The 24,214-nt window shown below is 50.6% G+C and overlaps 1 protein-coding gene and 1 long non-coding RNA gene across 4 annotated transcripts in view; both read right to left on the reverse strand.

The window, feature by feature from the left end:
• DSCAM (DS cell adhesion molecule) overlaps positions 1 to 15,074 on the reverse strand; it is a 732,791-nt gene extending 717,717 nt beyond the window's left edge. For all 3 annotated transcript variants that reach the window (XM_072807037.1, XM_072807038.1, XM_072807039.1), the window contains exon 1: positions 14,948 to 15,074. In XM_072807037.1, the coding sequence (XP_072663138.1) occupies positions 14,948 to 14,990 (43 nt within the window). In that variant the 5' untranslated portion in view covers positions 14,991 to 15,074. The remainder of the gene's footprint in view (positions 1 to 14,947) is intronic.
• An 87-nt stretch (positions 15,075 to 15,161) lies between these two features.
• LOC140621355 (uncharacterized) lies at positions 15,162 to 21,061 on the reverse strand. The gene is made up of 3 exons (XR_012021070.1): positions 20,626 to 21,061; positions 16,888 to 19,438; positions 15,162 to 16,017 (listed from the first exon to the last, which is right to left on the reverse strand). It is a non-coding gene; the product is annotated as an uncharacterized lncRNA (long non-coding RNA).
• Positions 21,062 to 24,214: the final 3,153 nt, after the last annotated feature.

The following is a 24,214-nucleotide window of genomic DNA, read 5'->3' on the forward strand; positions in this document are numbered from 1 at the left end:
GGAACTCGATGAGGGACTCGATCTCTGGACCTCGGGATCATGCCTTGAGCCAAAGGCAGATGCTCAACCACTGAGCCTCCCAGGCACCTCCGTAATATGGTATTAATGCCTACCTCCCAGCTTCGGGCATTACAGGCACTACCATAAACTCTTAAAGTCATACCTCACATCTTAGTAGTAAGTAATGCCAGTGACTGCCAATGACATCATCATCACTCCTATCACTAAGAAGCACAAGTGCACATAAGATAGTAAGCACACTTCAGATGCTCAGCAAATGAGAGTTTCCTCTTACTTTCATTTTTTGTGTGAATAATAACAAGTAGAGCTTCATTCTTCAAAGAAAATCAAAAGATGGCAATCTCTTATAAATGCCATTGCACACGGGACGCCCGCATGGCTCAGTCCGTCAAGTGTCGACTCTTTTTTTTGTATATTTTTTATTAGAGTTTGATTTATCAACATATAGTATAACAGTGTTCATCCCATCAAGTGCCCCCCTCAATGCCCATCCCCCAGTCACCCCATCCCCCACCCACCTCCCTTCCACCACCCCTTGTTCCACTCTTAATTTCAGCTCAGGTCATGCTCTCAAGGTCAGGTGATAGAGCCCTGCATTGGGGTCCATGTTCACCAACGAGTCTGCTTGAGATTCTCCCTCTCTCTCTGTCCCTACCCACCCCCATGCTCTCTTTACACAAATAAATAAAATCCTTTTAAAAATGATACTTCAGGGATCCCTGGGTGGCGCAGCGGTTTGGCGCCTGCCTTTGGCCCAGGACACGATCCTGGAGACCCGGGATCAAATCCCACGTCGGGCTCCCGGTGCATGGAGCCTGCTTCTCCCTCTGCCTGTGTCTCTGCCTCTCTCTCTCTCTCTGTGAGTATCATAAATAAATTAAAAATTAAATAAATAAATAAATAAATAAATAAATAAATAAATAAATAAATAAAAATGATACTTCACACTTCTCAGAGTAGGGGAGATATGAAAATCTTAGCAGGTATTTAGTCCCTATATTGTCATTGATTCTGTGGTCCCAGTGGTCCTCAGGACAAGAGATGTGGGACTGATGACTTATGTCTCATCTTCTGGCCTGGTCTTAAATGCAAATGCCGTAAGTTCCAGGCAGATCCAAACACACGTGCATTCTGATAGAAAAAAGAATACATATCCTAAATACTGATGTTTTAGTAACCAGACGACCCCCACTGCATAAATGTAAAGGGAGAAAATAGGGACAGTGTGTAAACAAAAACCCCACCACTGCCAAGCTCCTGAAACCACAAAATGAGCCACGCAACCTCCCATCCTGGAGGCGAAATCTATTCACAGTGGAACTGCCATCAGTACTTTCCATGCATGCTCTTCCCAACTCATCTCAGATTTCTCCTATCAGGGGGCATGTCACAGGCCTTCATTCAACACAGCTGCGAGGCACCTAGACGAAAGCTCTAGGCGTAGACAAGAGGTCACTACCTAGAAACAGTGGTGAACACCAATGCTTTAAGCTGCACTATTAAACACCCAAACACACCAACACAAAATGGTGGAACACTTTTTTCAGGAAAAACACACTTGAAATAAACACAGAGAACATGCCTCTAGGCCCAGCACGCACTAAAGCAGCTCTCCCCGACGATGACCCCCAGCCCTGGGAGGAAGGTGTCAGGGAAGGTGTCTCCTAGAGCCAAAGGCCCAGCTGGTGGTCTTGGGGGTGGGGCCCAGAGCCTCCTTTGGGTGGGGGAGCTCCCTGCCCTTGCAGCACCTCTCTGCATCTCATTTCTCCAAATAATTGGTGCTTCCTAGCTAGGGTTTCCACATTTCCCAGAGGCCTCCGCAGTCCAGCCTCTGCCTGGGAGAACAGGTTACAGAAATATCCCCTCTCCCTTGTACCACGCAACAAAGGATTTGCAGTGCTTTGAAAACAGAAATCCACATCTTCAGGAAGAGCAAGCCTCCGTCGGCCAGAACAGGGTGCTCCGGGCACAAGGTAACCAGGCGAGAGAAATGCATTCTGAGCGCTGTGCACGCAGGATTAATCGAATTATAATTTAATCATCTGATCAAACACTAATTAGCATAATCACTTGAGGGGGAAAAAGGGCTAGAGGAACAACACCTCGATGCTCCTGTTCTTACTGATTCGGCCAAAAAGGGGATACAGATTTGGTTTTCTTCTTTTTTACTCGTGACAAAAAATCAGAAGTGAGTAGTAAATAAAGCTTCATCAACCACAAGCATTACCAGCTTGGAGTCTGGTAGCCAAGGAATCAGAACTGAGATTCAGAACATCTTCCTTCTTGCTGTCTCTCCGGGGCCGCTGTGGCATCCACAGAAAAGCACAGACCTGATATTCTATTGTAGGAACTAGGCCTTAAAATGATTTAACTCAGGGTTGCTCAACCTCTGCACTGCTGACATTTTGGATCAGAAAATCATTTTTTGGGTGAGTGGGGGGGTTAGGGGTCGGGTCTGTCCTGTACACTGTGGGGTGTTGAGCAACATCTCTGGCCTCCACCCACTAGATGCCAGTGGCATCCCCTCCCCCATGAGAATCGTGACAACTGAAAATGTTTCCAGATATTGCTCATTATCACTTGGGGGATGAAACTGCCCCTGGTTAGAACCACTGATTTGGCTGAAGACCACATTTTGTCAAGATCATACCACTTTTTTAAATGATCAGATCACAAAAGGGTGGGGAGGGGTGGAAGGGTGTCTTTTATTTCCAGCTGCCAAAAATAATGAGCCTAAAATAATAGCTCCACAGAGTTCACTTTGTGTCTCATGGTTCGTTCAGAGCTTCACAATAACCGAGAATGCCAATGCCTGGATGCTTCAGAAGAATATTTAAATATCAGTTTCCCACCCTTGCAAAGATCTCCAGACTTCCACGGGCACTCCTGAGTGGGTCACCCATCGGCTGAAAGGACACTGTCCCTTGCCCCCAGACTTCATCTGAGGGAAACCGCCCCCCCCCCCCAGGTCCTTCCAGCTGCCTGAGCCAGCAGAGGCCTTGGATCCTGGGGCCATACAGCTCTCTTCTCTCTCTCATGGGTGCACCTAAGTTCTAATATTTGCTCCAGTTTCCAAGGAGAGAGAGAGAAGGTGAAAATAATGACAAGGGACTAAGTGCAGAAAGCCCCTCTGGTCCCCGCAAATCCATCTCCATTGCAGGAGGCTCAGTGCACGGCCCTAAGCCGCTCAGCCCTGAGACACACGGGCCTTGAGGATGCTCATGCCTGCTGCTTGCAGAGGGACGCAGATGCTACCAACCGAAGGGGAAAGCGCTCAACACCTACTACGGCATGTAATAAATATCTTCTATGGGTTAAGGTGATTGGCTCTAAAAATAAATCTGAGTCACACAACCTCTCATTTGTATTTTTTCTAAGGAAAGTGTTTAACCATTTACAATGACTCGTGAGTCCCTTGCAGGTCATTAAACTTGATGATGGAAATATTTATACCCTTCCCACAGGGGAGAGATCAAAAGACAGTGACCTACGCCGGTACGAAATTTTGAAGAGAACAGTCTGTACAGACCGTGGAGGTTTCGAAAGCTCTAGATCAGAGACGGGTTGGGAGCTATTTTAGACCAGATCTTCCACGAACTCTCTCGGTAGAGCTGCTGACTTCCTAGCACAATGCCCCCTTTTTAGAGGAACGTAGGAGTAGGAGACTATTGTTGCAAAGAAACGGGGTCTCCCCTAATTCCTGTAGTTCTGAGTAAGCAGAAATCACATTTCTTCAGCCCGCGATGACTTTCATACCGTTTTTCTTCTAAAGCTAAGTATCAAAACAGCCGCTCTGAAAGATTATCTCTGCAGTGAATCACAATAAAATCGCCAAAGCATTATAACATCAAACTTGTTTAAGATGCCTAGGAGGGAAAGTTATTTTTAATATTATCTAAAATAAGATCTCAGGACACAAAAGGATATTTTTTAAGGCTCCGAATTTAGGCCTCTCTCCAGCACACGTTCAAGTCTATTTTAGTTCAAAAATCAAGGACACGGTGTTTTGAAAGGATGATTCTGACACTAGTAATTGTCCTCAATTTTATCATACATGCGACAAGGTCTAAAAATGCATATATGTCCTTATATGCCATTTTCTCTTTTTATGAAGACTTGGCATGACGGCACATGCTCCCTTTGATAAATATAGTCAATTTGGGGTGATCTGTCTCAAAGAAGGAGGAAGAGACCAAGAAAACCCAAAAGAGTAAACCATCCCCAAGTCGTTTATATCTGGCTTTGGAAGGAGCTTGAGCACCGATATTTGAATGAAGGCATATGCCGCATTCCCGGGTTGGCACCGAAGCAAAACCTCAAGCTGCAAATAGATTCATTCTCCTGTCCTGTCTCAATCTGCCCTTGATCATCACTCAAAATTGCTCACCAGTCACCTGCTCGGATTCGCACTATGGGCTTCCTGCTTGGAGCAATGGGGCCACATGTAGGTTTCCAAGGGCTTCTCTTCTCAGACTCCAGCTGCTAGCAAGGAAGGGGTCAGTGCAAAAAATGCAAAGGGAACCAAGCCCATAAGCAAAGCACATGCTAGCAATAAACCTGAACATCCAACAAACTCAATAAGAAAAAAAATGGCCCACATGCCCACATGTATATGCTTAGACGCTAAGGTATATAGATATCAGAGAGACACATAAATGATTCCTGAGCATCCAAATTAGAAGTGCCCCTGATGGGATGACATCGTCCCCCACTCAGGGTCTTCCCTGTTTCCAGCTTTTACTGTCATCTATCCCGAAACCCACCCAAGTCTGTATGGTAGTCAATGACTACCTAACCCCACACGTGTTCAGCCCTGCTGATAAACCACTACTCAATACAGAGTTCCCCAAGAATTGAGGTCCACTTGAAACATCCTTGGGTTGACTTTTAGCCAGTGTCTGGCCCTCATGTCAAACAGGGGCCAACAAGTCCCTTGCCAAGTGTGTGTTACTCCAGAGGGATATTATGGGCCCCCTGGATCAGAAAAATAAGGCCATTTCCTAAACCATGCACATCCCAGAGCTGCAGAACAAGACTTTCTGGTCATGAGAGCCAGGAAACTATACAAACTATTAGCTGAGTCTTCTGCACAAAGTTGAGAACCTACAGGGATGGAGAAAAAGTTGGCAAAGGTACGTGTTGGAAGGAGACCTGAGGAACTTTCCAACTACAGCCCACTCCCAAAATGGTGCTGGCATCAGAATCTCCAAGACTCATAAGGGGAAAATCTCTCTGGGAAGTTTCCTTAACTTCTTCCTCCCTGCCTCAGCCCCTGGGGCAATGAGAACCAGTGGCCTTGATCCACAGCTAAGAAGGTCCAGAAGGAGGCACATTAACTAGAACAGGGCCCAAGGTGTCAAGAGACTATGGCCTGGAGACACCTCGCCTCCTCCTTCCTCCCCTGTCTGTTCCATGGTCATGACATGGGGGCTGGTGCAGCCCCTTTCTCCATATCCTTGGTCTTCCCATACCTTTACTCCCACTGCCTCCAAGCACCTGATGCCAGCAAAGCCTACAGCGTACTCTCCCACTCCCATCATCAGCGAGGGCCAAGAGGGAGAACGAGGGGGTCTCTTGTGACCATAAATCACAAGGCGGGTAATGTGAGATGCCGCAGACACAAATGAACCGTTAATCAAAGTAGCTGCCCAAGACAAAGACCAACATCACATGTAGGTCAAATTTTGTCTTCCCAGTTTTCTATGTAAATATCCATCAAGTCTATTGTAAACGGTAGCCACCAAAGACTTCATAGGTATTGATTCAGGGGAGTCATAATACGCATGCGCATGTCTGGTAAGTAACCATCCCACTTGCCTTCTGCTCTCACGTCAAGGTGCCAGACAGGAAGTGCTAACTTGGGTTTCCCCAACCTGAATAATTTATGAAAGAATAATTCTTTTCCTTAGAGAGCATTTCACATTTGTTACACATTTCTTGTTCCCTGGCCACCAGAGAGGCAAACGACTACCCTTTGCAGGAACCACGATGACTGGGTCCAGTACGTGTGACAGGTTAACCATGGCGCCCTCTCCATGGTGTCAAGTTGCCCAAGTTGGAGTTGGGGGGGGGTCTTTGTCTCACCCCCGAAGTCTCACATGTAATATTACAAAGCATTGTTATTTCTACCCTGGCAGCTACAAATCAGTTATTAAAACTGCTCTACAGCCAATATTAAGAAATAAACACTGTAATTAAGCAGGCTGGGATTTGGGGTTTCTAGTGTCCTGCGGGAACCCAAGATCAAATCAGGCCGCAGTGGAGAGAAGAAATGAATCTCGGATCTCTCTAATGAGAAAATATGTTTACTCAAAAGTTTCCACAGCATAAGTCAGGGCCTTTATGCAGAAAAAAAAAAAAAAAAAAGGAGGGGGAGGGGAATAAAATATAAAAACACACAGAACTGCAGTGGTTCTAATTATCTTCAGACTTTGTTTTTTGTCTTATGACATAATCACAGAAATCTTGCCATCGCCCTGAAGTTCATTCAGCGGGTGAGGGAAGCAGAGATTTCACGAGGGACGTCTATGCTTTATTCAGTATTAAGAAAAGGTGTGAGTGGTGAGGGTCTCCACGGCCATCGGCTATTTCACATGGCCCAGCTCCTCAGTGTGCGTGATGCAGGCCACCTCGGCAAGCATCCTGCCTGCTGGGGGTTCTAGGCCTAGCCTTACGTGCTCCTCACGGAGGTCCCCAGAGGACGCAGAGAGCACCTGGGGACCCTGAGGGCATCAGGATCTTCCCTGGGAATGCCATCACTCCTGTAGTTTTGCAGAAGTATCCAGGAACTTGAGAGTTCAGGTATCTAGAGAACTATAAACGTTCACTGTATTTGCACACAGCGGACAAGAAGAATTGTTTAAATTCTATGTAAAATGAGACTTAAAACTATTTCCTGGTTCCTCATTTCAATATTAAAAGAGGCAAGGCTCTCACACCTCTCAAAATCGGTAATTAGAGAGTTCACATCTCCTTCCAACCACCTCCGCAGACAGGCCCATTCCACAGTCCGGAGAGGCCGACCACAAAATGGCCCATTGTACAGGTGCTTCCTCCCGGGACAAGAGGCAAATGCTTTTCACAGCATCGTGCCCAAGGGTGGGCCAGGACGTGGCCGTGGCTTTTGTTCACATTTCCAACCTGTAAACCAGCAGTATTTCCAAATTCAAGAGTTCTTCTTAATAGGAAATAAGGCCCACTTGAGACCAGTAAAACCAAACTGTTCCAAGGAGCAGATGCAGTCCTAGGAAGGAAGACGATTTTCATTTTTAAGAGCAGGTGTGTTCTTTTCCCTTTGTCCTGTGACATTTATGCCAAGCAAGCAGCTTATGGGGACTTGGCCTGCCCATCTGGACTGACCATTTTGAGGAGCGAATAGCACAATTTAAATCTCCGGAATTTAGTTAAGCGATTAACACAGAGGGTCCTGTGATCATCGAGGGAGCCTAAACCTGAACCCCTCTCTCAGTCATTGCTCTGCTACAAACATGCATGCATATTCGGCCCTCCCACACTCCTTGGGGCCGACCATCTGCGAGAGAGGCAATGCGCGCTGCCCAGGGAGCACCTGTGGCCACACGGCACACTCCGCGCCCACCCTGCGCTGCCCTGTCCACACCTACCCAGGACCCATTTCCAAACCATATGTACACTGGCTCCCCACCCCTCCCCCAAGTCAGACACAGACTTCAACCCTGGGAGTTCTAGAACATTCTGCAGCATCTAAAAGCAATTTCTGAATACTCCCGCCAGGGCTGGTATGCCCTTTTGGTCTCCTCCAAAACTCCTGTCCCGTGCCGGGAAGTTAGGAGAAGCTGCTGTTCAGCACAAAGGTGATCTCTGGCGTTTTCAATTCTTTCACTGTCTCAACCACTGCATTTAAAAACGGCTTTCTATAAATAGGACTGCTTGCTCACTCTTAAATCTTACTCACTGTTGTCTGCGTAAAAATAACTTAAATAGGGATGCAGGCAAGATTTATTAATCTCTGTCATTCTTCCTCTCTGTGCAGAAGCCTCTTCCTTCCTCTTATCCTGACAAACACCTCGCTGACCCCATTTCTCCCCTCTCTGCTAAACCAGGATACATATGATTTACATATTCCACAGGACTTAAAGACCAAAACCTCACCCAGTCAAATGACTTTTTTTTAAATACCATAAGTTTTTTTAAAGATTTTATTTATTTATTCATGAGAGACAGAGAGAGAGAGAGAGGCTGAGACACAGGCAGAGGGAGAAGCAGGCTCCCTGCAGGGACCCCGATGTGGGACTCGATCCCAGGACCCTGGGGTCACACCCTGAGCTGAAGGCCGGTGCCAAACCGCTGAACCACCCCGGTGCCCCTAAAAATACCATAATTATTGATCAACACAGAACAAATACAGACCTCCAAATATCAAAAGATAGCCAGCATTGCAAACTATGACACCTAATCTGATTCTTGTATTTAAACAAAAGTCAAAACTTTGGTAATGAATAAAACGCATTCCTCTCATGTAACTTTGAAGAAGGGACTAACTTTTACATTTGGTTCTGCTGCAAAACGAAGGGAAAAAAGAGAGAATGCTGAGAAAGTCCTAAATTAACGGGAGACTTAAGAAAATCGTAATGTGATGTTTGTAAGACAACTAAGGCCTAAGAAACTGAGCTTTGTTTTGATGCCCTGGGTGGCTCTTTGATGAAGAAATGAATTCCCAAGAATCCCGAGGGAAACCTCTGTGTCCATTTCATGCTTCTGACTGGTTTTCAGAACGCAACTGGGTGGTAGACATCGTATGGGATTTCTAAATCATGCACTTAGCAGCCTATGCTTGCGAACGAGGCGGTTGGTGCACGTATGGACATTGGAGCCAATCCTCGTCAAGAAGAGCACCAAAAGCAACCACATCACCATAATGTCCCTGTGATGGAGTCCTGGAGCATATTCCAAAGGCAAATCCATTTCGGAAAAGAGAGGGAAATGCTCTAGAAGTATTTCTAGGGAATAAATCGAGTCCGTGCATCAGATGGAGATGGCAGGAACCAAGGAATCCACACAGTTGCTTAGTACCTTTCGCACCATGGTTTAGGGCCTGGGGCCCAGAAGGAGCCAAGGAAGGGTGAAGAGGATGGGAGACGGGTGGGTGGGAGGGAGAAGGGAAGGGCACGGCAGGGAGAAGGGTTCTCTCATCTGTCCCTTCATTCACTCAGTCAGCCAACATCTATTTCCACCTGCTCCGTGCATGTGCTCCGCACGGTGGGACTAAACGGTGGACCTTACCCTCTAGAGAGTGAGACACAAGCCACCAGCCAAATTAGCACCAAAGAAATAAACAGTATGGACTGCCCTTGATCCTGTCGAGGGAATGGCCAAGGCTCCACGAAAGAGGATGAGGCAGGGACCTACTCTGGGGGAGCAGATCTCTGAATCCAGCCCTGCCCAACATCCTGGCCTCCCAGCCAGAAACCGGTCATCTATTTGCCCCGTGGTACTTCCCTCCTGCCCCCTCGGCGGACAGTGTCACCTGCCGAAGGCGCCCTGCGTGCTACACCCTGGGAGTCCAGAACCGGTACATGTCAGGTTGCAGGAATCTTCCATTCCCACCGTCTTATCTCAATTAACCCATAAATTCAGGGAGGGAAAGGCCACTCTGAATTTTCTCCTATTTTCAAAACATGAACAAGAACACAAATATGGGGGGAGGGAGATGGATGATGAGGATTTCTGGGCCCAGGTCTCTGGGAGGTGAAGAGTTAACAGCAGCCCAGGTGAACAGGTGCTGCCCAGCCTGCCTGGGGGAGCGGCAGGGAGGGGGCTCCTGGCCACCGCCTCCCCCCAGCCCTGCCCCCCCCCACCCGGGGCAGTGAGACAGTCGGACTGCAGAGGCACAGGAGCAGCAGCATCACCCCTGTCACCAGCAGCAGGAGGGGAAGCCAGCAGCGCCTCCTGGAATGACATTGGAAGGTCAGCCAATCAGGCGCGGGGCTGCTCCGGAGCTGCCACCTCCAAGAGGCACGCAAGCCTGGGCCCCCCACCCCACCACCACCCCACCGCCGCCGCCACTTTGGAAGGGGCTATGCAAATGCACCTTCCTCGCTAGGCACCTTCTAGGTTTCGCAACAGGGCTGCGAGCGCGGTGGCCCTTTATATGATCGGAAACAAAGACGGCCGGACACGGCCTCCGTGCCACAGCCCTTGCACTGCTCCCGGGACAAGTGCACCGAGCCGAGGGCGACAGGGCCCAGGAACCGGAGAGATCGGCAGGGAGGGGAGCCTCTGATGGCCCAGCCACCGCGCACGACACTGCTTCCCCGGAGGCGGCGGGTCTGCCCGCTTTGCTGAAGGCTGGCTGCACCAGTCTTGCGAGGTTTGCCGCCCACTAGTGTCCTATGGCAGGGACACAATTGACATGCAGGTAGCACCACCTCTCCATCTCCTAGGCCGGCCGCTGGAGCCGGTCACCAAGAGCGGGCAGGCACTTCCGCCCAGCAGCCAAGAAAATGCCCAGACACGGCGGCCCCTGCCTGGTGTGCCCGCTGCACCCAACACACATGCAAACCCAGGGAACGCTCCTGGACGCCCCGCCGGAGCTAACCCGGAATGTATCATCTTCACTGCCTATTAATTATTGATGAGGCATGTTCATAATCTCACCCGGAGAAGTCAGCTAATTTTGTGAAATTTTGGATGCCGTTGATTTTGTAAATGCATCCCCTGAGATACCCATCCTTTAATTTTCCAAACATTAAGTATCTAGTCTCCTGCAGTGTTGATAGGTCTCTCCTTATAAAATGACCTTCTCCATCTCTCTCTCTCTCTCTCTCTCTCTCTCTCTTTCTCTCTCTCAGTCCTTCTACATCAAGTTTCAATGTACACTGCATGAGTCTCTTCAGGAAATCCTCACTGCATCTCATCTCAGACCCATCAGTGATAAAACACTTTGATAGCTACGTGGAGGTCCACTAATTAGGGATTCAGATGGGTCTTTTTTTGTTTTTTGTTTTTTTTTTGACAAAATTATTTCCCCTACCAGAGTGCTGTATGCCGTACCAGCGGGTCCCTGATTCCCCAGGGCAGCAATGAACTGTGGTCACGCCAAAGTGGCATCCAGGAGGGAGTCAAGAAGTAGAGAAGGATGGGCTGGCATTTATTAAAGGTCTGTATGGCATTTTGTTTTCCTACCGAGGGCATCTGGCGGGGGCTCACAGCTTAAGGAACCGAGCAATTTCAGGTGAGCTCTGAAATTCTGAGATAGAATTCGAATCCGTTTAATAAAAACACAGGAGGCCCTGAAATTTTTCACCTAATGACATCGTTTACTTGTGTGTATTTACATGAGCAAAATAAAAGTCACTTTAAAAGCCCCCAAGGCGCATTTGTGCTCACAAAGGTCTACTCCTACATTTAAATACAATGTCCAGTCTGCAGTCTGAGATACCCTGTTGGAGATGAACTCGGGGGGCTGACACCCTACCTCCGCTCTGAAGAGCACCTGTCTCTCTCCCACCACCCACCATCCCTAATCTCCACGAGCCCCACGAAAAGAGCAAAACGGCAAAGGTCAAGCTTCCACGGCCTAAGAAAAGATGTCAGGGACACGTGGGTCCATCAAAAGAGAGGCAAAGATACCGGCAAAAATGTATTATATGTAATGAATATGCTTATTGCTCATCATTCTGCTTATCCGGAGGCCTGTCTATGCCTTTAATGAGAATCTTAAACTAGAATGTGGCTCAGTGGGGTTAAAACCATGAGAAATTGTGCTCAAACACAATGCAGCATGATCCTGTCCTGAAGAGGCAGCCGGGGACGTGTGTGTGGATGTGTGTCTGCACATACGTGGACCTCGATTCCTTGCACTATAACCGAAGGTCTCCCGTGAGTATTTCCAGAACACTGCAGAACAAGTTGACTGCTTTAAACCTGATGACAGCACCTGATCAGGTGAGGTAATTCATTCAAGGGTTTAACCCATGAAGGGACTGCTCTCTCATTTCTGTCACCCAAAACACTGTCGGCAGCCTGTCCAGCCACCGTGCTTTTATTAAGAAATAAATGTACATCCGATTACCTCAGTGGGAAAAAAAAAATGCTGTTGCCTATTGTGAAAATGCAGATGCCTTGCGCGGTTCTTATTTTGTCAGCACCCCAAAATATCAAACTGCATAATCTGTTACAAATAGATTTTTTTGAAATCATGTCAGACATTTTGCTGTTTGAGGCCTAGCGGTAATCAGCTTGGGTATTAGAATTCATAGATCTCTTATCACCCACGTTCAGGAATTTTTCAAATTTCAGGGAGACCAAGCTATGATAGTTGTTGAAAATTTTTTTTGAAAATTTTTTTCTTTCTTTTTTTTTTTTTTTCCAAGTCTCATTCAGATAGGTAAGAACCATTTGATTTCACATTTTTGAAATGTGGTCCTATGAACGGGCAAGCATTCCAAATTGGACCTTTATTCTATTTTCACATGACCATGTATTTTATGATCCTTTGCACAGTGTGCATTGAACATCATTCATTGAGAAACTCTTTAAAGCTAATTCCTCCTCCACCACCACCACCACCACCCCCCCCTCCAAAAAAAAAAAAAAATGAAAGAGCCCAAAGCTCTACAGTCGGGTCTTTCTTTTTTTAATTTTTTTTTTTTAATGCTTGGTCATATAAAGAGAGGGCCATTTTTATATAAGAGAGTTCCACAGCCTTTTCCACAGCCTTCTGACAGATAGCATCAGGCCACATAATACGGCCATGTAAAATATTCATTTACATGTACAGGCTTATATTGTGAAATCTACCTGTGTTCATCACAATCCCAATAATGGGGATTATCAATCAACTTTAAAGGTCTCGAAAAAGGTGTAAGAAGATAATGGACATACATATGCACATGCATATTCTTTGCATTTATTTTCTATATAGACTATTGGAGGTTTTACACAATTGTCTCCCTATATAGGAGTCTCTCGTGATGATTTTAGTAGGAAAATTAATTTTTTTTAAGTCACGCACATTCACAGCATCCCTGAACCAGAAATTCGCCCATACTATTTTTGTCACCTCTGTGAAACTGTAAAACACTAATTGACTGCCACTCAGAAGCACAAAGTCTTCCCTCATCCTGAAACACACACTTCCCAACAGGATGCAGATTTTATCTCAACCTATGATCCTGGCCTTTCCTAGGAGTCCGGAGACGTACACCCTGACAGGTGAGACAGGCCGTCAAGGCTCGGAGGCACCAGCCGACGTATGTGATTTTTCCATTTTCTCTGAGTTCACATTAGCAGAGCAGCATCAAGGGCCGACTTTCCTGATGCATCACCACACATTAGCTACAGCAGATCTCTCCCCCAAGGTAAATTCCCACGAGGCTGCACAAGAGGTAGAGTGCCCTCTGGGAAAGATGGGGTCATGTCAGAACTTGTTGCGATTCTCTCCTGCTGGGAAAGCTCCAAATGAAAGTTTTGAACACTTGGCTTTAGGTTATATTAGAGAGCAAAGCCTCGTTTCCATGTTAATTCCAGGAGCGCCTTGGTTCAGCTCTACCTTTTCTTAGTCATCATTTTTTTTTTTAATTTTACAAAGTTTATGTGTCTCCTCCGGCCTGTCAGTGTGATGATTGCTAGGATGCTATCTAGAGAGGCAAAGAAAATGCACCCCTATGCAGCTAACACTCAGAGCTTCCCTGTGCATCTTCCAAGAAAATCTTAGAGCCTCCCCTTGGCTTCTGGCATTTTCTCACCAGGGCGAGATTTCCTGCCTCCCACCCCCACCCCCTTGCTCTCTCTCTCTCTCTCTTGCTCTCGCTCTCGCTCTCGCTCTCTCTCTCTCCTGGGTAGGGGATTCGGCTTAATGGTTTAATTTTAACTGTCAGCAAGCCATACATTTTATGCAGATTTGTGTTCCAAAATTTGAAATGGGAATTTAGGCTGTAGCTAGCTACTCCCAGGCAATGCCAAATGATGACAATTTCCCCCAGTTCCCAAATGAGAGGAAGCCATTCATACATGTAAGTTCATATTTACGCGGTGACAGGCAACCTAAGGTGCAATCACACTTACTAATTGGGTCTGACTCAGGCAAGAGCAATAGCTTTCCAAATCCCCAGGAAGAAAGCATTTCAAAATGCAATATTGCTGGGCGCGAGGAAAGGAATGCTTATTTACGATATTCACTGATGTCATTTGTACAACTGTACAGGTGTTTCTGAAAAATTTGTCAACATCTCAGATGATGTCATGCTTATGAGTGCATATTTTTACATAGATGACTGTGAGGAATATGTAGTACCCAGAAGGTTGGAGGTGGGGGGTGGGGGGAGTGGAAGGACAGATCTTTCTTAAAGGCTTCATTGCTGCCGGAGAGACGAATTGCAGCTGATTTAAAGCACACCTTTTAAAAGCTGAAAACGCTTTGAATGCGAAAGCAAGTGTTCTTAATTGACCCTCCTCCTGCCCACACTTGGAATGCCGTGTCCCTTTGAGGTTGTAACGTGTCAAAGTGGCGACGGATCTCCGCCAGTCTCTCCTCCTGTCGCCAAACCTGGTTTATTCTGAAACGAGCTAGCTATCTAGTACTGGAGTTAGCTCGGAGCTGTCACTTTGCTAGGTAAGCTCCTTTAAATGATTACAGAGCAATTTTTTTGCAACCCCCCCCCACACACACACACACACCTCCCGGCCTCCCTACATTGCCTCCTCTCCTCCCAAAAGAAATAAAAATATTAAAAAAAAAAAAAGGAAAGAAATGCATGATCATTTAAGCACAGATTGGGGTGGGGGGGGAGGAGAAGGAGGGAAAGACTTCACCCATGCACCCATGCACCCATGCACCCATGCACCTATGCACCCATGCACCTATGCACCCAATGCCTCCCCGCACCCCGTCTCCACGCTCCGGTCCATCCGAGCAATGAGATTCGCCACAAACCGAAAGGCTCACCATTCGCGAAGCTCTGGAACAAGGAGAGAGCCAGTATCCACATGCCCCTGCTGCTCCCCGGCCTCCCGCGAGCGACGCGCCGGCCTCGCCCCCCGCGCTCCGCCCGGCTCCGCTCGCTCGCCACCTGCCCGGGGGCCGCCGCCCGCCCGCCGCCGCCGCTGCTGCTGCCGCCGAGCCGCCCGGGCACGCGGCGCGGCCGGGCTCCGGGGCGAGGGCTGCGCTCCCCGCGCGCTGCGCTCCTGCACACCTGCTCCCGGGCGCCGCGCCCAACGCTGCGGCCAGAGCGGGCCGGCGGGGCTGCAGCCCAGGTGCGCCGTCAGCTCAGGGGGCCGCCGGCAGGTCTGCAGGTGGAGGTGGACAGAGCCGCAGACGCGGGCGTGAGCTCATCCCGGGCACCCGGCGCCCCCGATGCGCAGCAAGCGGCCTCCCGTGCGCCAGCCCTCAGCCTCCACATCCAGGCAGCAGGCGGGCGGGCAGGCTCATCTTTCCTCTCCCGCGGCCCGAATCGCAGTGCTCCCTCCTAACCTTCCCTGCCTGGGAGGCGGGCGGGCGGGCGCGGAGCGAGCGGGCGGCGCGGAGGCGAGCGGGGACCCCCCTCCCCTGCCTCTGGCCGCTGGGGCGCTCTGCAGTCTTAAAGCAGCAGCGGAGAAGTGGAGCCGGACTGGAGGCAGGATGGAGGAGAGCGCGCAGCCACCGCGGAGTCACGCACCGTCATCTATCAGGATGCATTTCTCAGAGGCTTCAAGAATCATTTCAAGCGGCCGATTATTTTTAGTTATTTCCTTGCAGGTTGCTAATAAGACGCGGCCAGGGGTGACTCTTCCGGAAGGCTGCCAGCCAAGCAGAGGTGACCATGAAATGTTAAGCAGTTTTCATAAAATGTGCAGCTGGGTTCGGATTTCGTGTTTACCCTCATATAAAAGTCCAGCTCGTGTGCCTGCCTGGAGGGGGGAAAAAGCTGCCTCCGGAACCTTCCTGCTCCTGTAAAGATCTCTATGGCTTCACGGGCTAATTTTTAATTATCTCAAAATACACTGTCGCACACAAACAGGCAATCCTGATTTTGCTCTCTGAAGGGTGCAAAAAAAAAAAAAAAAAAAAGAAAGAAAGAAACTGATTAAAATTGCTGATAATCTGAGTTAATTCCAAACAGGACCCCTTCCACATTACTGTGAAAAGCCAGCATGATTATATTTCCTGAACGTTCTGTATGGTTCTTGAAGTCATAAGCATATTAAAATCAAAGCTTTAACAAGGGCATGCATCCATATTTTATCACTTTGCAACAAAAAAAAAAAAAAGCTGGCATGCACCCCCATCTAGGATCCAAGGTAGAAAGCTCAGAGATGGGGCAATCAAGACCAGGAGAGGTGGCTGGGGCCAAGGAGGGAGGTCTCGTGGGAAAGGAGCGGGCCTCCCGGGCACTGGGCGTGTGGCCCAGGCCCCACGTTTCCCTCTATCCGCAAAAAGGGGGAAATAAGCACACCTAAAGCAGCTCGCAAAATAACAGGAAAAGCAAATGGTGAGGCAGAAACAAAATGGTGCTTTACCAGAGCTGGGCACAAGATGGCCAGGCCCCGTGTGGGAGGAAGGGCCAGCCAGCCGGTGAGGCTGAGCTCGCCACAGCTCTGCAGCTGCAGGGGGTCACGTGCTGCCACCCACTCAGGACCGCAGGCCCAGCCCTGCCCGACCACACGCCCCGTGTCCTCTGGCTTTGCACGCCTGGGGCTGGCTCCCCGGGCTTCCCCAAAGGCAGTCCAGGAGGACAGGTGATGGCCTGACTGCAGTCCCCGCATCCCGCTCCTGCACCTGCACCTGCACCTGTTCCTTCAGGTCTCAGAATCTCAACGCCCTGCCACGCCTGGGTGCGGCTCTCCGCAGCCTCGGGGGTCAGGTGCCCCGGGGGTCAGACAACCCCGGAGCACAGTCTGGCCACCTACCTGATGTGCAGCCGGCGCCTCCTTAGCCACCTAGAGCGAAAAGGACCACGGTTCCTCGCCCACGTGCTGGTGGAGATGCGACGGCCTATCCCTAGCAGGTGTGGTCACTGTAGTAAGTCGCCCCGTGGCTATTGCTGGGTTGGGGAGCGGGGCTGGCGGCAGGATCCCCTGCAGAATGAAAATGGGGAGCTCCTTTCTCAAAAAGGGAAAAAGTGCTATCAAAGTTACTAAAATACCAAACGTTCCCCTTTCTTTCTCCGTCTCTCTCAACTCGTCATGGTGTTTTTCCTTCCCTACTAAATGCCAGGCTCCCTTAGGCATGAGAACAGTCCCTGGCCAGCGGCTGTGACTCAGGGCAGCACCAAGAGCTCATATCTACCACCTCCACCCCCACTGTGCCCCCCGCAGGGCTTTCCCTTCCCCACAGACCACTGCCCCGTGCACAGTGCACAGGAGATCCTCAAGGGGCTTCCGTCTCCAAGCTGGCAAGTACTTGTATCTGGATCAGAGGCAGTGACAGTCCGGCCCCTGGCAAGTCGCTAGTGGAATAGCTCACGGCAAGGGCAGCCTAGAGTAGGGACAGTGGCTACCCGGCGCTGCCCTCAACCAGCACACGGTGGTGCACGCCCTATCTCAACACTCCCAGAGTGCACACCCGGGCCCCCACCAGGCAGACTGAGGGTGATAGCAGAATCTGGGCCTCCTCTTCCAACATTACCCAGATGCCACCCGATGGCAGAGCAGCAGTGATTGCAGGATGGGGTCGGGAGGAGCCTGGTCAAGACCCCGGGGGGCACCATGGAGGGAGGGAGTGGGCAGGCAAGAAGCCCTCCAGAGAGGGCGGCAGGAGGCAGGACAGTGCAGGAGCCAGAAACATAGGAAAGATTTTTCTAGGTAATAAAAGCAATTTTTTAAAGTAATAAATTTTTAAATGTCTAAAAGTAATAAGAATTTTCAAGACAGCAATGGCAGAGCTTCGGAGCCCAAATGCAGGCCCTTCCAGGATGCAGGATCCCAGTGTCAATACACTGGTCCCATACCCCGTGAAACCAGTGGTCTGTGGGGTCTACCAAATGCATCTGCCCCAGACTGACTAAGATAATAGTGATCTCGAATAGGCCTAACACAGCACCCTTGTCACAAAAACTTTTAGAACCTATTTCAATATAAAACCACATGTGGATGCAGAGAACTGCATCTCCATCTTGCCCTCCAGAGCCCTAAAAGTTGATACAGAGGTCTTAAAGAGATTCAGTTCCTGGTACCCTCCAGATGGTCTCAAGTGCACCTTACTCTCTCAAGGTTGTATCCTTGAAGTGGCTTCTGGGGGTGCAGGAGGGGGGACAGGACTCTAGGCCCAGCTCTCCATCTACCAGAGGTCGAGTCCTCTCCATGACTTCTTCCAACAATTCTCCTTTTCTTGTATTCCAACTTAATGGCCAGAAAGCATCTCATAAGGAATCTTCCCCCCACTGCTCCCCAGACTCTGTCCTCCTACCAAGCAGAAGAGAGGCAAAGTCCAGGACGCCACTTTTCACCCACCTGAATCATGCTAAATAAAAAGCAACAGACATTGGGAGAGCACCAGCACCCGAATTTCGCCGTCTACTCCTCCATGTTCTCTTGCAGGATCAAGAAGAGCATCTCTGGAGTGGTGGCATTTGAGCCATGTCCTAAAGGAGGGATTGGGGTTGCACATAGACGCGATGGCTGAGTTGGCACTTTGGGTGGAAATGTCAACGGTGTCCACAGTGGGGAGGCTCGCTCCTTTTTGACCAGGAGGACAAGGCGTTGCCCAAATGGGATGTGTGGTCGTGTCCTCAGGCTGCTAAAATGAGTACCACAAACTGGATGACTTAAAACCACAGAAATTTCCTACCTCATAGTCCTGGAGGACAGAAGTCCAAAGTTATGGTGTTGGTTGGGCTATCTTTTGACACATAGGAGAACCCTAACTGCCTCTCTCAGCTTCTAGTGGTCAGCAGCACGCAGCGTTCCTTGGTTTGTAGATGCCCCACTCCATCTAGTCCGTAGCTTCACGTGGCCTCTTCCCACTCCGTGTGTCTGTGTCTCTCCTGCTCTTCTTATAAGGACAGCAGCCATATTTGATGAGGGACTCACCCGAATCCAGCATGGCCTCATCTTATTACATCCGCAACTTGTAATGACCTTGCTTCTTAACATGGCCACACTCTGAGATACTGGGTGGGCGTTAGGGTTTCAATATATGCTTTGGGAGAGACACAACTGACCCCATAATAGGACCCAAGAAGCCTGAAATCAAAAAGCAAGACGGATGAGAAGGTTGTCCCCACAGAAATGGGCAATGGGCCTCACACCTCTTGCTTGCACCAGATGCCCCTTTGTGGTGCACGTGCCCAGGAGTTCAGACTATCTGGAGTCTCAGGGCCTTCCCTTGGAAGATGAAATAACCATACCTGCTCTTCTTACCCTACATATTGTTGAGATGATAAAATGAGGTATGGGAGCTGACTTGATGAGAGTTACACAGGGAACCACCATCTGCAGGGACTACTGTCTGCAGCCAGGCCTGTGGAAACATTTTGAATACATTTATTATCGCAGCGACTGGTACTTTGATGAAATTGAAATCAGGCATTATTATATCTCTGGTCTGAGAACTGCAAAGGACAGAGATGGTCAAGAGTGTCAGTGGGCCATCCCTTTCTTCCTCCAGTGAACTGATGGAGACCTTCCACAAATACTCAGAGCATGCCTGCTACCCACAGTGGCTCTCATGGTCCCCAGGCAGCTTAAAGACAAGGAAGTATGGACCAGGCGGTGGAGGGCCTTCGGGAGCCTCTGGGCTGCTTGACATGCTCTCTGTCTGGATCTGGGTGAAAGTCACAAGGATACATACACATATAAAAATTCATCAAGATACACACTTAAGATTAGTGCACTCACACACTCAACGGTGTATTAAAAAAAAAAAAAGGGGGATCCCTGGGTGGCGCAGCGGTTTGGCGCCTGCCTTTGGCCCAGGGCGCGATCCTGGAGACCCGGGATCGAATCCCACATCGGGCTCCCTGTGCATGGAGCCTGCTTCTCCCTCTGCCTATGTCTCTGCCTCTCTCTATTTCTCTCTCTGTGACTATCATAAATAAATAAAAATTAAAAAAAAAAAACAGTGGCTGGACAGTCCCCGCTAACCTCACAATTCAGAAGGGATTCAAATAATGGCTGCGATAATTTGATGAAATAAACTCTATCATTGAGGGAGTGGCACATCTAAATCAGCTAGTTGTGTGTGTGTGTGTGTGTGTGTGTTGGGAGTACGTGTGCAGAACACGGGACAGAAACAGAAGAATGGGTGCAGGAGGTGTTTGGACTTCATCATGAAGGTGAGAGGAAGCTACTGACATATGGTAAGTAGGAAGTGATATGATGAGATTTATGTTTTGGAAACATTCCCTGCTACGGACCCAGTGGAGAATGGCCTGGGGATTTGAGGAGGTCACAAGGACACTGTCAGAAAATTAGCCTGAGTCCAATGGAAAACGATTGAGACCCGATGAAAGCCATGGTACAGGGATGAAGACATTTACATCTTATAATATCAGGAGACAGTAGGAAGGTGAGACCATGGGAACTTAGAAGTACTGGTAATGGTGATGACAGCCGCTGTCACCGTCAATGCGGTGGTCCTTCAGCTCGGCACTGGCGTTTATTCAGCACTGGCATGTCCAGCTCCATGCTGAGTGAGTGGATGCTTACCAAATTCAATTCTCGTCAGTGAGATAAGTGCTATTACTGTCATCCCCATTCTTCGGATGGGGAGCCTCAGCTCAGAAAGGTCCAGAAACTGCCCTGTAGCAGTGAGCCAGTTAGGTAGTAGCAGAGCCAGAACCCAAGTACAACCCTCGTAGGTCGGGTAAGGATCAGTCTCCTCTGAACAGGGAAGAGATGGCAGGAAGTGGTAAGAGAGAGATAAGGAGGAAGTGGTGAGGGAGAGGAGGGAGAGGTGAAAAAGAGGGAGAGGAAGTGGTGAGAGAGTGGGAGGAAGTATGAGAGAGAAAGGGAGGAAGTGATGAGAGAGAGGGAGGAAGTGGGGAGGAGAAGGGAAGAAGTAGTGAGGGAGAGGGAGAAGGTGGTGAGAGAGGAAGAGGTGAGAGTGAGAGGAAGTAGTGAGAGGGAGAAAGGGAGGAAGTGGTGAGAGAGGGAGGAAGTGGGGAGAGAGCGAGGAAGCAGGGAGGGAGAAGGAGGATGTGGTGAGAGAGGGAGGAAGTGGTGGGGGAGAGGGAGGAAGTGGTGGGTGAGAGGGTGGAAGTGGTGGGGGAGAGGAAGGAAGTGGGGAGGGAGAGGGTGGAAGTGGTGAGGGAGACGGAGGAAGTGGGGAGAGAGGGAAGAAGTGGGGAGAGAGGGAGGAAGTGGGGAGGGAGAAGGAATAAGTGGGGAGAGAGGGAGGAAGTGGTGAGGGAGAGGGAGGAAGTGGTGAGGGAGAGGGAGGAAGTGGGGAGAGAGGGAGGAAGTGGTGAGGGAGAGGGAAGAAGTGGGGAGGGAGAAGGAATAAGTGGGGAGAGAGGGAGGAAGTGGTGAGGGAGAGGGAGGAAGTGGGGAGAGAGGGAGGAAGTGGTGAGGGAGAGGGAGGAAGTGGTGGGAGAGAGGGTGGAAGTGGTGGGGGAGAGGAAGGAAGTGGGGAGGGAGAAGGAGGAAGTGGTGGGTGAGAGGGTGGAAGTGGTGCGGGAGAGGAAGGAAGTGGGGAGGGAGAGGGTGGAAGTGGTGAGGGAGACGGAGGAAGTGGGGAGAGAGGGAAGAAGTGGGGAGAGAGGGAGGAAGTGGGGAGGGAGAAGGAATAAGTGGGGAGAGAGGGAGGAAGTGGTGAGGGAGAGGGAGGAAGTGGTGGGTGAGAGGGTGGAAGTGGTGCGGGAGAGGAAGGAAGTGGGGAGGGAGAGGGTGGAAGTGGTGAGGGAGACGGAGGAAGTGGGGAGAGAGGGAAGAAGTGGGGAGAGAGGGAGGAAGTGGGGAGGGAGAAGGAATAAGTGGGGAGAGAGGGAGGAAGTGGTGAGGGAGAGGGAGGAAGTGGTGGGAGAGAGGGTGGAAGTGGTGAGGGAGAGGGAGGAAGTGGTGGGAGAGAGGGTGGAAGTGGTGGGGGAGAGGAAGGAAGTGGGGAGGGAGAAGGAGGAAGTGGTGAGAGAGGGAGGAGTGGTGGGTAAGAGGGTGGAAGTGATGAGAGAGGGAGGAAGTGGTGAGGGAGGGGGAGGAAGTGGTGGGAGAGAGGGAGGAAGTGGTGAGGGAGAGGGAGGAAGTGGTGGGAGAGAGGGTGGAAGTGGTGGGGGAGAGGAAGAAAGTGGGGAGGGAGAAGGAGGAAGTGGTGGGAGAGGGAGGAAGTGGGGAGAGAGGGAAGAAGTGGGGAGGGAGAAGGAATAAGTGGGGAGAGAGGGAGGAAGTGGTGAGGGAGAGGGAGGAAGATGTGGGAGAGAGGGAGGAAGTGGGGAGGGAGGAAGGAGGAAGTGGTGAGAGAGGGAGGAAATGGTGAGGGAGAGGGAAGGCTCCAAGATGACCCCCATCCTGGATCATTCCATCGGGGATGCCTGTGTGGACAGAGGGCACCTCCCAAAACTAGTTCACCCTCACGTCCGGGCGCTTACTGTTCCTCTTGTCTTCCACCCACAGCCCATCCTCTGTGGGGCAGGCAGCGCAGCCTTGCACACACACACCCCGCGCACACACACTCGCTGCTCCTGACCACAGGAAGCTCTGCGCACCAGCCCCTGCGTCCTGCTCTGACCGAGGCCCCACCAGGCTGCAGGCCCCGACCCGTGGGCACCTCCGCCCTGCTCTGAGGGCAGGTCTCCCGCCGCGGCCCCACTGCCACCCTCCCCACGGGTTCCCTGACCTTCCTCAAGCACAGCAGCACGCCCACCCTCCAGACACCCCCGGTGCCCTCCCACCTCCCACGCCCTCTCCCCCAGGGCCTTTACCTACCCCCCTGCAGTGTGCAGCCCCCGGGGCTCCCCGTAACTGGAGGTATTTACCCCTGGGTGCACCCCCTCGGAGGCAGGGGGACTCCGCACACCAGGCCAAGACTCCGCGAGCACCTGCCATTGAGGAGGTGCCTGGGCTCCCGACAGATACATTACATCGAAACAAATATTTCTCTACTCCCCACCAGGCAGGTGGCTTGCTGATGGAGGCTCTCACGTTATTTTTTTTTTAAGATTTTATTTATTTATTCAAGAGAGACACAGAGAGAGGCAGACACACAGGCAGAGGGAGCAGCAGGCTCCCTGCGGGGAGCCTGACCTGGGGCTCAATCCCGGGACCCTTGGGTCACGCCCTGGGCCGAAGGCAGATGCTGAACCGAAGGCAGATGCTGAACTGCTGAGCCCCCCGGGCGTCCCTCTAACAAGTTGTTTTTCAGAGGCCGTGGCCCGGAGTCTAGGGAGGTGAATTATAAGAGGGGGTGAAGGCAGATGCATACCTGGGGTGTCTGGGGAGCAGGGACCACAGCACCAGGAAGTGTGGGGAGGGTGCCGGCTGGGAGGAGGGCCCACGGGAGAGCAGGACCGGGTCTGCTGGGCCCACTGAGCCCCTGGAAGCCAGCCTGGGTCCACAACCAAGTGTGCAAACTGCCCCCTCATGGGAGCCTCATGTTCACACCAAATTCCCAGAGATGGGAGACGTTGGAGGTGGCGGGGTTTGAACCTCGTTTCGGGGTGTCTCTGTTCTGGACGGGGACAAGAGATCACATGTGGGTTAGCCCACAGCTTTGGCATTGTGTGACCCGGTGTGGCCCTAGGGTGACCCTAGGGGAAGCAGCGCAGGCCATAGGGCGACACCCGCGTCCCCAGCCACAGCTCAGCCCCGTGGCTTCAGCACCCCTGATGCCACCGAACAGATGCTGAGGAGGGCCCAGGGGCCACTGTCGTTACTGGAGGGACAGGACAGAGAGGAGCAGGGGCCAATCACAAGTAGGAAGGGCAGGGGGGACCAGCTTGGCTTCCTGTGGCATGTGTGGCACAGCGGTTAGGATGGGGACTGTGGGGCTGGGCCCCGTGCAGTGCCACTGAGTGTGGGGCCCTGGGTGGTGGCCTCCTGATGCCACGGGGCTGCCGTGACCACGCCGTGAGTTAACACCTGCAGAGCGCCGAGAACGGTGCCTGGCGTGCAGACAGCAAGTCCAGTAAATGTAAGTAAGCACTAGTGATATTGCTGCGGTTGTTGGTGTCCTGAGTGAGGTTTTATAGCTTAAGGCAAAAAATAGCAGAAAAAACAGTAAGTGCCACCAGCAGTGGGACAGAGCGGGAACGTGGAGAAGATAGGGTAAAGGGAGAATCAGAAAGCTTAAGTGGGTGAAGAAGAA

This window comes from Canis lupus, chromosome 30 (assembly GCF_048164855.1).
Source record: "Canis lupus baileyi chromosome 30, mCanLup2.hap1, whole genome shotgun sequence".
Taxonomy (NCBI): Eukaryota; Metazoa; Chordata; class Mammalia; order Carnivora; family Canidae; genus Canis; species Canis lupus.